This window comes from Miscanthus floridulus, chromosome 12 (assembly GCF_019320115.1).
Source record: "Miscanthus floridulus cultivar M001 chromosome 12, ASM1932011v1, whole genome shotgun sequence".
In the NCBI taxonomy this organism is placed as follows: Eukaryota; Viridiplantae; Streptophyta; class Magnoliopsida; order Poales; family Poaceae; genus Miscanthus; species Miscanthus floridulus.
In genome coordinates, this window is record NC_089591.1 from 41,391,817 (window position 1) to 41,407,581 (window position 15,765).

Sequence of the window (15,765 nt, forward strand, 5' to 3'; positions counted from 1 at the left end):
ACTAGATCCACCTATTGGTTGGACTTCGATTTTTTTTAAAAGGTTTGACAGTTATTTTGAATTAGGTTGTCATGTTCGTTTCGCTGAAAAGCCAGGTTGAAAAATACTGTTTGCTGATTTATTATGAGAGAAAAAAATATTATACCGATAAGTTCAAGCGAGCAGATCGGATTTTGGATTTTCCTTATAGGTTTCTATTGGTATTGGATCAGTGATGACAGCTCCTACGGTCCTACCCAGTGCGTTGTACATGTGCGTGCGCTCCCGTGGCTGGACGCGTGTCCGCTCAGATCCCCACCGACCATGCCCTCCCTGTCCGGTGTCCGGTGCTGCAGTGCACCACCCGTCGCGCGTGTTTCCTCGTCATCCCGTGCCCTTTCCGGCGTGTAGGAGATCCATTCCATGGGGATGGGTGGTTGTTGAGACGGGTGTTCTGCGGTTCGGCACTTCGGCTGGGTGTCTGCCACGGCGCGTGACGTGGACTGGGCCCCGCGCCCAACCGCTGCGTGTGTGCGTCAGACTCGCATTCGGCCTCATCTCATCTCTGGTCCCTGCATGGCTGCATGAATCCAGCTTCCCCTCTCAACGCCACCCCCCCTGACTGACCCGCATTGTTTGCGCAGAGATATATAATAATAAAACGTCGGCAGCGCCGCAAATAGACACAGAGTCTCTCTTTGTTCAGCTATGAACGAACGGTGAAAAACTGCTTTCAGATGTAACGTGAAAAAGTTAATTTGGTTGAAACTACTATGAAAACTAATCTCTTTTTTTTATCTCCACTGAAACAACTACCCATTTGAAAAAGTATGGAGATGAAGCAAAAAAACAGGTTCTAAAGTGCTATAAAATATATACTTACACGAAAGTAGCTGATTTTGGAATGCACAATTTCACTGTCGATGTAGCTATGTATAAGATTAAGATCCTACCACGAGTCTGTACTAACAACCCACTCAACCATTCTCAATATATGTATGTTTACCTGATCTACATAGTAGCACATAGCAATATATCTGAATTGAGGGGTATTTTTGTTTATTTTTTACTTTTTGTATAACAACATAGGGGGGTAATTTAGATACAAACTAGTGGTGTTATTTTATATTATGTTTCATTCATAATGATACATGCATATAATTTAGATGTAAATTTAGGAGCTAATTTGTATTATCTTTCATATCAACATAGGTGAGTAATTTAGATGCAAAATTAAAAGATACTTTACATTGTCTTTTATGATTTATATATAAATTCAGGGGTTGTTTAAAAGTGCAGCTATAGATAATTAGGAGGTTATTTTAAATTATATTTATGATGGCAAAGGTTAGTAACTTTAGATGTATAAATGTAAGGGTTACTTTATCCATTTTTCATAAAGATAGAGTTGGGTAGTTTTTTTTTAATATAAAATAGAATAAATGTAATGGTTATTAGAGTCCATGTAATTAGATGCCAGATGTGTCTAATTTTTAGAATTTATCTTTACTTATAAAGCGTTTCATGAGAATTAACATGGATAAAATTAAGACGCCCCAGATTCATCCAGAATCTTCCATTGCTCTCAAAACGGCTAAGCTCAATAAGTGCGTATATGGACTACTACGTTAGGAACTAGTAATCCTTTTGCCTTTTGTTTTTCTCTCGTGACCTCCTGTAAGCACTCCTTTTATTATAAACAAATTTCCAGTAAGTAACGCGGTCAACAAAAATTTGAGCGAAGTACTCAAATTGTCACTAGCCCAAATCTGGCTACAGTGTTCATGCTCCAAAGTCCAAACGAGCAATCAGTAACGTCTTACGAGTTATGTGATTCATCGCTCATCGGAGTATGGGACCAAGCAATCTGGCAAAGCTACAAGTGGACGACACCTGAATCGTACCCCTTTCTTGTATTTGGCACCATTACGCTACAAATCGCCTTCCATCCAGTTCATCATCTTCTGTTTCATCGCTTTTTGTGTGCCCCCATTCAGAGTTTCAGACGGTCGGTCACTCACACACCTAACGCTGATGCTGATCGAATGTTCTGGTTCAGAATCAGATACACGCGAATCCACTCGTACATGCAAAAGCCGTCGTGCAATGGCATTATTTTCATCAACCAACCAACAAATACCAGCCAAAAGGCCACATCGAAATTCCAAGTCCAGAGAGGAAAAAAGTGCGAATCCTTATGTCTCCAGCAGCAACCGGCATCTCCTTGTTTTGTCAAGATCGCAGGACCTTTTATGTTTTTTTTAGTTTTCATCATGTGACACATCCTCCAGTTCCTGTCGAGCAGCATCCAAATTATTGCGCTCGCTCTCCTTTCGGCGACGTAAACGCTTGCCGCCTGCATTGGCCGCGGCAACATTCCTGAAAGCTCCCATCTGTTTGACTGTTTCTTTCCAGTGGACGTCGCCGGAAGCCCCGGAACGGCAGTGAGAAGCTGAACAAAGCACGGGAAGAATCAATAGCACAAGAACCTGCACTTGGTCATCATGCCAAATTATCTGGACGACGATTAAGAATGCACTAGTTCTAGCAAGATGCAACCACAATAACGTGTGCTAATGACAGTGTCAAGATCGAATCTGAATGAAAGTGCAAGGTTGATCCATGCACAGGACCGGGCCAGTACAGGTCTGCCTCCCTGTGCGTGGTTGATGCAATCGGACGTCAGGTACGCAGCGCAGTTCGACAAGTGAGCGCATACCTGTCACCGACCTGTGGCGTGTCGTCCAGGAATGACTGGTCCTACTGGACGACGGAGCCCTCCGGTACCTTGCCGGCGCATGTGGAGCATGCACCAGCGCTAGGGAAGCTCAGGTGCAGGGGCCGTTTTGTGCTGTTGTTCAGCAGAGGAGCATTCTTCTGTTCGATGGTCTGAACTAGCAAACCACATATCTATAAAAAACAGAACAATTTACAATTTGGAATGGAGTAGCTGATAGCTTCAACAGCATGTAACTGCAAAAAATATGGTTCACAAAGTGTATACTACTTTGAACTGAAACAGTATACAAAGTTCTGAGCAACTGCCCAACATAAACATTTTTGCTAATGCATATCTGGTGCTGAATCACTTAGCAATACAGTGCAGCTAAGCAATCAAATAGGCCTTTCTGGCTAACGTGTACAGCTGAAGGCAAAGCGCTAGTGCGCTACTGAATCAGGCAGTAGCATCTGCTTGTACGAGACAATGAGTCCTAGCAATGTTACCCGGTAGCACTATAGAAAAGAGAAACAAGCCTTTCTGACAGGTCTTTCAAAAAATTATCATTTTTAAGAGAAGTTTGGCTTACCCACACAATCCGTATTACGCTTCCCCTAGCCACTTTTCGGATGGCTAAAAGCAATAAATTTTAAAAATTATGCACTAAAAAGTGGACACAGCAGGTTTTGAAACTGGATGTGGTAGCGTATCAGATTTTTCTTTCCAGCAACGACCTAAATCTGTGGCCTACACTTACTTAAAGTACAAATAGTGGTATCACAGTCAATCACCTGATCAAGAAAAGAAACCAAGTTCCAACCAATAACATTTGCTGTTCTGATCTGGATATGGATGTAGACACTAGAAGTGCATGACACATATAATGATTTCAGGACCATAGTAGTGAACAAGCTTTTCCATTTCTGCAAGAAAGGTTCTAAGTGGATCTCTGTCATCTCCACTAGAATTCCCACGACCCTATCCTAATCACTCAGGCTACTTTGGAAAGACACAGACATTAAAAGGACCAACTAATAGTGCTAAAAATGCTTGCATAAGCAATAAGAATAAAAGTAAGCAAGACAACTCGAAGCTAGCCGAGGGCAACCCAGCAGATCTATCAGTTCTCAAGCATTATATTATCACCACAATACTGTTACCTTGAAGGCAAATGGTAATATTAATAGGATAATAGCATAATAATCTCACTACAATACCTCTGGATGGAGCATGCATGTATGCCTCCATTACAACTACCCACTCCACAAATCAAAGAAAGCCATGACTGATGTTGCGTAAGGTAGTCCACATTAAATGTCAAGAGGAAAAAAAACAGCATTACTTTTGTACTCTTATGGACGTTACATATCAGATCTTTGAGTGAAACTGAAAACATTAGTGTTCCAGGTGCCACAGAAATAATGGATCGACATTCAGCATGAGAATTGAGAAGAGCCACAGAATCTAGTACCTTGTATTAACTTCCAAATATTATTTTTCCACGAGATAATGGCCATAAAAAACTCTTCTCATCATCAAAACACCGAGTTACACGAGGAGAGCAAACTGCAGCAAGCCATAATATCCATGTATGAAATATTCGGCAACCAATTGATCAGAGCAGAGCACACCCGGATTTCGCTCTTCAGTTCAAGAAGATCACCACCGAGATCTGTTTGGAACAAGGGAAATATGTCTGCACTTTATCTTCAATCTGAAATAAGCACAAGAACTTCTAAACATGAAGGTACAAAAATCAGAAATTGTAAATGTTACCACTTGAAGGGAACCTGATCGAGTCAGTAAACAGCATATTGATCTCCATTTCTGCAGTCTGACAAGTATCCTAATCCATGCCCACAATGGGAATTTATGCATGTCATGATTACAGATGATGTCATGTAACACAGTGAACCTTAGATACTTGACTCTGAATGAATGGTGCCTGAAACAAGCAAGTGTTGCAAGTAACAAAGAGTTAGTGACATCTAGGACAAGACAAATTATAATGGTTAAACAAATGGGTTGAGACAATCATGAGACCCACAAAGATAGAAAACCCCAACTTCATGTGACACATATGAATGACTCTTCCAAAGCCCTTTACATGTTTGTCTAGACATGCTGGCTTTGCCATGGCGAATCCATTTGCAGATATATACATGTCACAATAGCAGATATATGTGTAGGTCCGACATCTTAACGTGGAAACCATTAGGAATAGTATTGGGGGGATTTTCTATCAAAAAAGTGTTCTAGATACTTTACTACAGCTCAATTCACCAGTAATCTCCACATGATACTTTACTACAGCCCAATTCACCAGTAATCTCCACATGAACAGCTGCCGCTGTTAAAATGGTGAAATCTGTACACATCTCTTAATACAATTTCTCTTCTTGTGACTTCAGAGGTAAATTTCATCCAACTGTGGCAGTCATCACAGACACGAAGGTTCTTAATCACCCGAAGAGGAATACAAGGAGGCAAAGTCATTAACCCAAAAGCCACAGCTAACTTCTCACTATGGACAAAAGCAGTAGGGTCTTTCTGCTCTTGCTCTTTTTCATGAAACAGATTAGGGTTCTCTTTCTTGTATCCTATTTTGGCTAACCTATCATTTAGCTCAGACAAAAACTTGTATATCTGATCAGACAAGGGGTGCAACCGATCACCAACAAAGAACGCATGAACTGCATTCTTTACTTCAATCCAGCTTTGACCTGGTTCTTTTCTATTTCCTCTGTCTTTCATCATCTTTCTGACCTTATCCCTGTTGGCCCACTTCCCAGTAACAGCATATGCATTTGATAGGAGGACATACGATGCCGAATCATGGGGCTCTAACTCCAGGAGATGTTTGGCTGCAATCTCCCTAATTTCTATGTTCTTGTGTACTTTACAGGCACTGAGAAGTGTTTGCCAAACCATTGCATCAGCAGTGATAGGCATTTCATCAACAAATCTCTTTGCACGATCAAGTTGACCTGCTCGTCCAAGAATATCCACAACACAAGCATAATGGTCAGGTATTGGATTAAGACCATATACATTAGAAATGGATTTGAAGTAACTAAGGCCTTCCTCAACCAAACCCATATGACTGCAAGCAGCTAACACACCTATGAAGGTGACATCATTTGGTTTCAGACCTTCTTGCTTCATCTGACCAAATAAATCCAAAGCTTCTAGTCCATGTCCATGCTGTGAACAACTTGTTATGATAGTATTCCATGAAACCTCATTCCTCACTGACATTTCAGAAAAAGGTCATCTTGGCATCTTCAATACTGCCACACTTTCCATATATTGAAATCAAAGCATTGGCAACTTCAGTTTCAGAGGTGTGTCCTGTCTTAACAGCTCTACCATGTACTTGTTTTCCTTGTTTTATATCTGCAAGGTTAGCTAAAGCGCTAATAGAGGAAACAAATGTGAACACATTGTACTTGGCACCTGCTTGACCCATCTGCATGAATACCATGAGAGCTTGTTCATAAAGACGACTTTGCCCAAAACCAGATATCAATCCATTCCATGTGATCTCATCCTTGTGTTCAATTGCCTGAAACAAAGAGAAAGCTTCTTCACTTCTTCCACATCTTGCACACAGGTTTACCAACGTGTTCCAAATTGAAATATCAGCTGCATAACCAGAGACATAAACCCGAGCATGAATCTGCAGGCCCTGGCGCATTGCTTTGATTCCAGCACAAGCACTTGCAGTGCTAGCCAGTCCTATGTTATCTGGCCAAACTCCATAGTCCTGCATTTCTTTGAATGTTGCAAGAGCCTCTTCACAAAAGCCATGCTGCACATATCCAGCAACCATTGAGGTCCAAAAAACCACATCTTTTTTATCAAGCATTTCAAAAAAAATTCGAGCTTTATCGAGACAGCCGTATTTAGAATACATATCAATCAAGACACCACTAACATACATATCAGATTCGAATCCATTTTTTATGCTTAATGAATGAATCTGCTCTCCATGTTCAATTTGCCTGCTGCAAGTGCACGTCCTCAAAATGCACGGGTAGGTGAATTGGTTGGGGTGTATACCTGTAGCTTGCATCTGACAAAAGATTTCAAAGGATTTTGCTAGATCACTGATCTGCCCCTATGCCACAAGCATTAACTTCCATAGTACCACGTTTGTCCCATCACCCAAATTGAAGATATCATGTGCTGTTTCAATGTCACCACATTTCACATACAGATCGAGGAGTGAGCCTTCCGTTATGTAATCAAAAGACATACCTGCTTTCAGTGAATATGAATGGAGCTGCTTCCCTTTTTGAAGATCTCCCACAGAGGCACAGGCTGCAAGCAGACTAGCAACTGTCACACAATCAGGCCTGAGCCCTGAGAATTGCATCTCATCAAAAATCTGCAAAACACGCTCACCATGTCCACACTGAGCATGTCCTGAGATCAATGTATTGAACGTCACTCTATCACAGAACAGCATGTCACAAAATACCCTTTCTGCTAGCTTAAAGGATCCATATCCTAAGTAAAATGCAATAAGTGCATTGCCCACACAGGTCTCCGAACAGAATGCTTGCTTGCAAACTTGGGTATGGATCATCCGACCTTGTGCAAAAAGTTTTCCTTTAGTGCAAGCACTCAGCACACTAGACAGAACATACGGCGTAGGAACAACAGCACTCCAATGCATCTGGCTGTAAAGCCTGAAAGCTTCCTTCCCAAGACCATTCTGTGCATACCCTGACAGCATGGCAACCCATGAGACATGGTCCCTGGAAGAAAGCTCCTTGAACACCTGCCTTGCCTGCCACACGAGCCCATTCTTGGCGTACAGATCAATCAGCAGGTTGCCTATAAGGCAGTCAGCCCCAAGGCCATGCACGACTGACATCGCGTGGATCTCCAGCACGAGCGGCCATCGGTTGCCTCGCCCCCTGCACGCCTGCAGGGCACAGGCGAGGTCCGCAGAGCCCAGGGCTCTGTGATGGCTAATCTTGGCAGCGACAAGCGAGTGGAATTTCTCTGGGTCGTCATGCACGAAGAATCTGGCAAGCGATCGGTGCAGCGAGGCTGCCACTTCCCGGCGTGTCATTCTGCCGAACACCTTGGCCACGACGCAGTCGAGGTCATCATCCGGAGGGCCAAGAAAAAGTATCAGCCTGTTCGGGAGGCCGTATCGTACCGTGGATTATTTACTGCTGGCTAGTTTGGTGTGAGAGAAAAACACTGTTTCCGGCTGGAAATTTACGATCGTTATGTCCCATACAAGTTAAATGTAATAGCTCAAAGCAGGTTTTATACTAAAACATAGTAGATAAACAATTCAAAGTACGGTGTCTAATGCAACTAAAATTAATTATTGAGAGTAATAATAATCTACAATTAAAAGGGCATGAAATATTAAAGAGTAGCATACCAGCAGTAACTAGTGAGCAGTCAACAGATGGAGATTGGACAGTCTCCTACCCTCTCTGCGCACGGTGCCTAGGCCGCCAGTGCAGGGGCGGGGGGAGGGGGGCCTGAGGGGCTGACCGCCTGGGGAAAATCTGGCTGTGGGTTCGGCCGACTGCAGAGCACCGGTGGCCGGCTGGGGCCGAGCAGGTGGGAGGCGGCGGACGGGGTATGGCCGAGCGACAAGATGGCAAGGTGCGGATGGCGCCACCACGGCCGATTCAGCGAACGCGAACGGAAGAAGAGACAGAGGCGGGGATCGGGACTTCGGGAGGGAGCGGCCGAACGGGCCTGTGCTCCTGTGCGTTACTAGGACCTTCAAAGGCGCGATTTTTCATGGGCTGCAAGGGGAACTACAAAACTATCGTTTTATCTGTGTCACTAAACTATCGTTTTGATTTTTTTTTCTTAACTTCAAAATTAGACTTCCTATATCCATTGAACTCTCACCTCTTTTCAAATCACCCCTCTACTTTAGACTGATTTTGAAAACAGTTTTTTCCCTTTTTATTAAAGAAGTCTGGTAAATACTTGATAAGATTTTTAATCAAAACAAATATCTCTAAGCTTTCATAATATATAGAGACAGATTAGGATACGATAAATTTATATAAAATATTTATAGATCATAGATACCATAGAAAAATAGATTTATCTTTAGAAAAATAGAAAAGATATAAAAAATTCTCAAAACATTCTAATATATGTATACTAATATATTACTATAAAATAGAGTAAGAATTTATAACATGTCACCTAATAAATTTCCACTCACTTTATATCTTCAGCCTGTTCGTTTCATCGTAAACGATCGTGGATTATTTACTGCTGACTGGTTTGGTGTGAGAGAAAAATATTGTTCCAACTTATAATCCACGATTGTATACGAGCAAGCAAACATGCTACTTATCCCTTAGCTGCTCTTTTAAAAACAGATCTAACGCATGAGAATCATTCAACCATATGTGACACATGGGCTCAGATTGAACGGTTGACACAGCCATTTATATGTAGTTCTAGCAAACCCATAATATCGAGGCTGGCCCTCTGGCCTATTAACCTTGCTTTTGTGTGTCAGATCAACTACCCAATGAATCGAACCACAATAACCGACATCTCTCTCATTTGTCAAGAATCAAAGGACCTTTCTTTTTTTCCTTTTTCCTTTTTTTTGACACCGCAGTAAGGCCAGCCATAACGTTCCTACGTGTCTTGTAGCCTCAGTCTTACCCACCTGACAAAAATAGCAAACTCATCTTGTTAGATACTTACAGAAGTGTCAGAGTCTTGTATAGAAGATGTTATAGCTTGGCTGGCAAAAAGCATGAAGCTACTAGTTTTGTGAGAAAAAAGAAGGTAAAAGCAACATGTGGAGAGGAGAGAGAAGAGGGATAGGGACACTGAATGAAAAAAGTCTACTTAACCCGTTCAACTATTGGTGGTTGTCTACTTCACCTCCTCATCTATAAACCAGACATTCTACACCTCGAACTATTGAAAAATGTCTAAATAACCCCCTAAAACGGTTTTGAAAGTGGTTTTACTGACGTAGCATATTCAAAAGTCTATATAACCCCCTAACCTATCAAGGGTTGACTGCATGACCCTTCAACTATAAAAGATGATATTTAATCCCTTAAAGCATCTAATAATGTTCAAATGATGGTCATGTAAGGTTATTTGGATATCGTATCCCACCACACTTGCTTAAGCACACATGCTTGCACATAGTCCTATTGGCTGCCTCCCTCTCTGAACTCTTTTCAGGCTTCTGCTAACCCCCGATGTGGGAGGGGCTGAACGATGACGATGTAGACGTGGCGTGTTTGAGCTCAATGCTATCGACGAGTGATGGGAGATGAAGCAAGAGACAAGATGTCACATGCTATTCGTTGGGCGATGGATCAGCCTAGAAAGAGTAGGGAGGTGAAGGCAACAATGGCCTGCGTGCAAGCATGTGTGTTTAGACTAATGTGGCAGGATACGATGTCCAAACGACCATAGCCCACGAGTCATTTGAACATTATTTGATGCTTTATAGGCTATAATATCATGTTTTATAGTTAAGGGGGTCATGCAGTCAACCATTGATATGTTAGGGGGTATATAGACTTTCTTATTATGCCATGTCAGCAAAACCACATTCAAAACCGCCTCAGGGGATCATTTAGACGTTTTTCAATAGGTTGAGAGGTAGAATACCTGGTTTTATAGGTGATGGGGTGAAGTTGACAACCACCAATAGTTGAGGGGGTTAAGTAGACTTTTTCCAAAAAGAAATTGTTGCTTGCGTTGTGTGTACAGTTGTCTCAACGAATGCTTGAACATTGCTTTTGTAAGACTACTATTGTTGAAACTGCCCTAGCTGACTTCTCTCTTAGTTTTGTCAAGAATCGAAGTAGTTGCTTGGAAAAAAAATATAGGTGGGGCGAAGTGCAACAAGGAAATGAACCAAAAATGTATCGTATTCACAGCACACTACATTCAAATAGTACAATCACACAAATCATAGAAAAACGCTGCAATCACACGTTATGGCAAAAAGTAGACGAGAAACACAAGATGTTACCTCAAATTTGAAGAATAAACTAGTAGTTCTTGATCAGTTGAGCCAGCAGCAGGCCAGCACATTGCCGGCCGCCGATGCAGCGGTGTGAGGCGAGCGCCAGGCGGGGGCGCAGGGCCGCGGGGGCAGGCGGCTGGTGGACGGCGACCCGACCAGCTCCTCGCCGAGGGTGTTAGCGCGTCGTCGATTCAGAAAATGGGGATGGGCCACTGGTTTTCAGTTGGGCTCAGGGAAGGAGGAGTGTGCGACGTGGGCTTTGATGGAATGATGGGCCTCTCACCTCTGCTGGCCGCCTGGGCTAAAGTGAAGGAAAATCCCATCCCCATCTCCTGGTTTCTTGCTCTCCAGCGCCGTAGTCGCTCTGCTCGTGCTCAGCTGCTCGCTACTCCTCGCTGCCGGGCGCCGGGGACCGGGGTTAGGGAAGAAGCGGGGGTCCGGGGGTCTGAGGCGAGCTTGCCGGTAGCTGGGGCGCCCGCCCCACCCCGCCCCTAGGGTGGCTCCGCCACTGAATCGAAGGACCTTTCTTTTTTCTTTTTGGGACGTCCTCGAATTCCTATTGAGTAGCACCCAAATTGGCAGATTCCGAGATATCCAGAGAGAACAAAACACGGGACGAACCAACCAAACCACAAGAACCTACACTTGCACAGCGACGAGATATCCAGAGTGTACTAGTTCTAGCTAGCTGCAAGGACAAGAACAGTTCGAATCACATTGTCAAGAACTCAAGAGCGAATCCGAATGGAGCTACGGAAGTGCATGGTCGTTGATCCATGCGTGGGGCCGGGCTACCTAGTAGAGGTCTGCCTCCCTGTGCGTCTGGATGACGCAGTCAGACGTCGGGTACGCGACGCAGGTGAGCGCATACCCGGCACCGACCTGCGTGTCGTCCAGGAACGACTGGTCCGACTGGTCGACGGAGCCCTCCAGCACCTTGCCGGCGCACGTGGAGCACGCACCAGCGCGGCAGGAGTAGGGCAGCTCGACACCGGCCTCCTCGGCGGCGTCCAGGATGTAGCTGTCCTCTTGCACGTCGATCACGCTCTCCTGCCCTTCGGGGCCGACGAGCTTCACCTTGTAGACGGCGGCGACGCGCAAGTCTTGCCTCGCTCTGAAGCCCGGCAAGGTCGGCACGCTCCTTGTCGTCCCTGGGAAGCTCAGGCGCAGGGGCCGTCTTGTGCTGTTGTTCAGCAGAGGCGCGCTCTTCTGTTGGATGGTCATGAAGTTGCAGAGAACTGGGGATGTGAAAGTTGCCATCTTTGGGTGCTTGAGACCTGTAAAACTCGTAATCAGAACAGAAAAGTTATTGGGGGTTTACTGTTTCTAGGTCATAGCTGATAGCTTCAACAGCATGTAACTGCAAAAATTATGGGTCACAAAGTACATACTATGAATTGAAACATTTTCCGAGCAGCTACCCAACATAAACATTTTTTTTCCCCGAAGCATCCTCCGAAAAGGGCAGAAAGTAAGGAGTTCCCGCTATTCACTATAGGTAGAAAAGAGTTGGTCCAGTTTGTAAGAAAAACCGGGCCAAAAAGCATACAATGAACGGTTTATTAAGGAAAACTCAACTAAAACCTAAGTACACCCGGCCAGATGACCAAACCCAATCAAACCACATAACACACAACAGCAACCTGGATATTGATGTAGACACTAAGTTTTTTTTCCCCTCAAACACGCATAGACATTAGAAGTGCATGACACATATCATGATTTCAGGGCCATAGTAGTGATTAGTGAACAAGCTTTTCCATTTCTGCAGGAAAGGCTCTATGTGGATATCTGTCATCCCCACTTGAATTTTCATGAGTCATGACCCTATCATAATGAGTCAGGCTACTTTGGAAAAACACAGAACATTAAAAGGACCGACTAATAGTGTTAAAAATGCTTGCATAAGCAATAAGAATAAAAGTAAGAAAGACAACTATCATGGCATGCATTGCATCCTTTAGGAATCTGCAGAAGCAGAACAAAGACCAAGAGGATTAGTTATTGACACACTTTGTATCCTTCAATTAAGTGACGCTACTTCTCGTCACGAGGATTATTTGCTGAAGATCAGGTTTGTTGTTTGGCTGTTTACAAAGACCAAGAGTGAACCTTTTTGCTTTCTTTCCCGGCTTTAGGTGTGTACCTTTCACTTCTCTATAAATGAAATAGGCACAATCTCGTGCCTGTTCGTTTCTTAAAAAAACGCTCTGCATAACACTGTCAGGTAACTCCTGAAAAAGACCAGACAGAGGACACAGTATCGGTGAATTCAATGGCCCAGTACCTATGTTAAGCATTCCAACACACAGATGAGATGACAAACTCAACCACATTGGCCATTTTCCAACCAGTTCAGGACAACTGACAACTACATCGCCATTCAGTAGTATCCACTGTTGGCCTGAATGTAGCGCAGAACACATTGCATTTAAAGATTACTACTCAGATTTGACCGCCTACTTGGATTCAAAATAGGGAACTAAAATTTCAACAAAGCGAGAAGAAAACTACGCATACTCATTCTGCCATTCAGAAACACGAAACCTACGGCACTTCAGGCTCTTCTTCATCACTAATAACTGAAAGATGCAAAGGGCTAAGCTAGTCGCTCCACTGCTGACGGCCTGGGAAACTAACGCGAGAAGTACAGGCCAGAAATCCGGTGCGGCGGTTCGCCCAGAAGCCTTCTTCTCAAGTTCCCGTTCCCGGCAGGCCGTGCCCGTGCATTATCAGATAAGAGACGGATAATACGAGCAGGGCAGAGCAAAGCTTACCTCGCAGCCGCAGGTGCGCGGGCAATTGGACCGGACCGTCGTCTCCGGTGCAGGCGCGAGGCGGCGAGGGATGGGCGCGGAAGAAGAAATGGAGCGGTCACGGCGGCTTGGGAATTGGGATGGGATACTACGGATTAGAGTGGAAATTGCTGCGACTTGAAGCATGGCGGCGTGGCGCCGAGCCAGCGGGCGTGACCACCCGCGTGGCACCCCGGGGCCCACGCCCATACGGCCATGGCGTGCTCTGGATGGGTCTGGGCGGCGCTTCTCTGGCCGGCGGGCTCCCTGCCAACACCATCCTGTCCTGTGGGCGGTTCACAGAGTCGGTCCGTTGGGTCGGACAAAAGGTGGGCTAGTCCGCGTCCGGATTTGGCTGTGGGCTGTGGCTTGCTGGCAGCCCCGTGACCGTTGCATTCCTGCTTGCTGTCACGAACCCGTGCCAATCGCCAATTCCTCCTATTTTATGCAGGAAGTCAATTAAGGTTGTTTTACTCCCTCTGTTCAAAACTACTGGTGAACATGGACGTACGACATGCGACATGCACGTGTTTTAAAAAATATTTATCAAGATGGATTAGTATAGAGGTCAAATGTTTAACAAGTCAATTACTATATCGTATAAAAAATATTCCTACTCTGTTGGCCACATATACAAGATGTATGATAATACTCATAGCACGTGTTTGTCAAAAAAAAAAAAAAATCTTCATAGATGTATAACAATTAATGTTTTGATAACACAATTCATATGCTTGAGGCTCCATTCCCCACATGTACACCTAATTATTCTTGCCCTTGGTCTTGGTTAGGTCCATGTTCACATCAACAATCTTCCTTCCAATATCTTTGCCACCATGGTATTTTGAGTCAGCAAACAAGGAATAACCTAAACTTGATTAGATTTAGATCATTTTGGGAAATATAGTGAATCAATTATAGTGCATAATTGTGGCATGCCAGATCAGAATGATTCCATGAGAGCTTTGGGACATAGTAAGTTTTCTGTGGAATGTGACTTGGATGTATAATATTCCTTCAGTAAAATATCAAACACGGTAAAAATAATAAATTTCACAAGTTTGATAAGAAACTCAATTGATAAAACAAGTTATATTTAAGCTAAACAAGGATGTAATCAAATCAACTTACATTGGGAAAACCAGAGACGCGCAAGTCAACAGAATTTTACTATAACCTATAATAAATTTAACATTAATACTAAAAGAATGGGGGTTTGAAAGTACCAAAATCTAAGCTTATCTATATACCAAACCTCCATAATTATCAAATAGCCTGCACCCAAGAAAAACAAACAAGATAACAGCGAAACACACTTACTTTCCACACAATCCATGGGAGATGCTTGCACAAGTGCTTCAAATAGATTTTCCGCAGGAAGAAGAGCCTCCCATAATCAGCACAAGAAGCGCAAGCAACAACAGCAGGGCCCTATTTTAGGAGAAAAAAAATATTTTAGAAGGATTCACAGCATATAAACCTGTAACTCAGTAAGCTTCATAAATGGAGCGCTAGTTCAAAATAATCCCAGTGGGATGCATATCAAATGGCTTTGGAAGGGCTATGCGAGAAGCAATTTATTCCTAGAGTTATATTTAAATGGATATGTGGTTATCCCACCATGAGTTTAGCCAAATGCAATAAATTGCAACTTCACAATTTGTAAATCTGTCTCTTGTGGCATATATTTCCATATGGCAGCATGCATATCCAAAACTGACCGACAAACTATTCCAGCACTCTACATCTGGTTACTTGCATTTTGACCTAACCATCTGTTCTCAATGTCAAATTTTTTAATTAACTTATTAAGAGCCAATGACCTGTCAATGCTTTCATGATTGTGATCAAGAATCAGGACTGAGAGTATTGTATAAGGGAAAACGGTGTTTTTGCCCCTGTCCAGAGGTTCAAATGTGATTTTACCCATGTGTTTTTCAACTTTGTGATTTTACCCCTGTTATTTTGAAACGAAGGAGCCGTTTGCCCCTGGTTTGGATGTCCGTTATTTAGAGGCGGATTAAACGATTAAAAAAAACAAAACACATAAAATCATATGCAAAATGACTGAAATACCCCTTCATCTTCATTCTTATCCGCTCGTTCTCTTCGTTGCTGTCTGCTCGCGACTGACGCGAAAGCTCCGTGCGGACAGAAGACCGGCGACCGCGCCCCGGCGGCCGAGCACCGTCGCGCCCGCGCGCCCCTGCGCCCGCCGGCCATGGTGCTCCGGCAACCCCGCGCCCGTGCGACGGCGGCCCTCGGCG

At 43.8% G+C, this 15,765-nt stretch overlaps 1 protein-coding gene and 1 pseudogene across 1 annotated transcript; both read right to left on the reverse strand.

Moving 5' to 3' along the window:
* Positions 1–1,848: 1,848 nt before the first annotated feature.
* Positions 1,849–7,799, reverse strand: LOC136498206 (pentatricopeptide repeat-containing protein At4g13650-like; annotated as a pseudogene).
* A 3,483-nt stretch (positions 7,800–11,282) lies between these two features.
* On the reverse strand, positions 11,283–13,754 carry LOC136497539 (uncharacterized). The gene is made up of 2 exons (XM_066493374.1): positions 13,481–13,754; positions 11,283–11,980 (listed from the first exon to the last, which is right to left on the reverse strand). The coding sequence occupies exon 2, from the start codon at positions 11,961–11,963 to the stop codon at positions 11,499–11,501; it is 465 nt and encodes a 154-aa protein (XP_066349471.1). The 5' UTR covers positions 11,964–11,980; positions 13,481–13,754; the 3' UTR covers positions 11,283–11,498.
* Between the last annotated feature and the right edge of the window lie 2,011 nt (positions 13,755–15,765).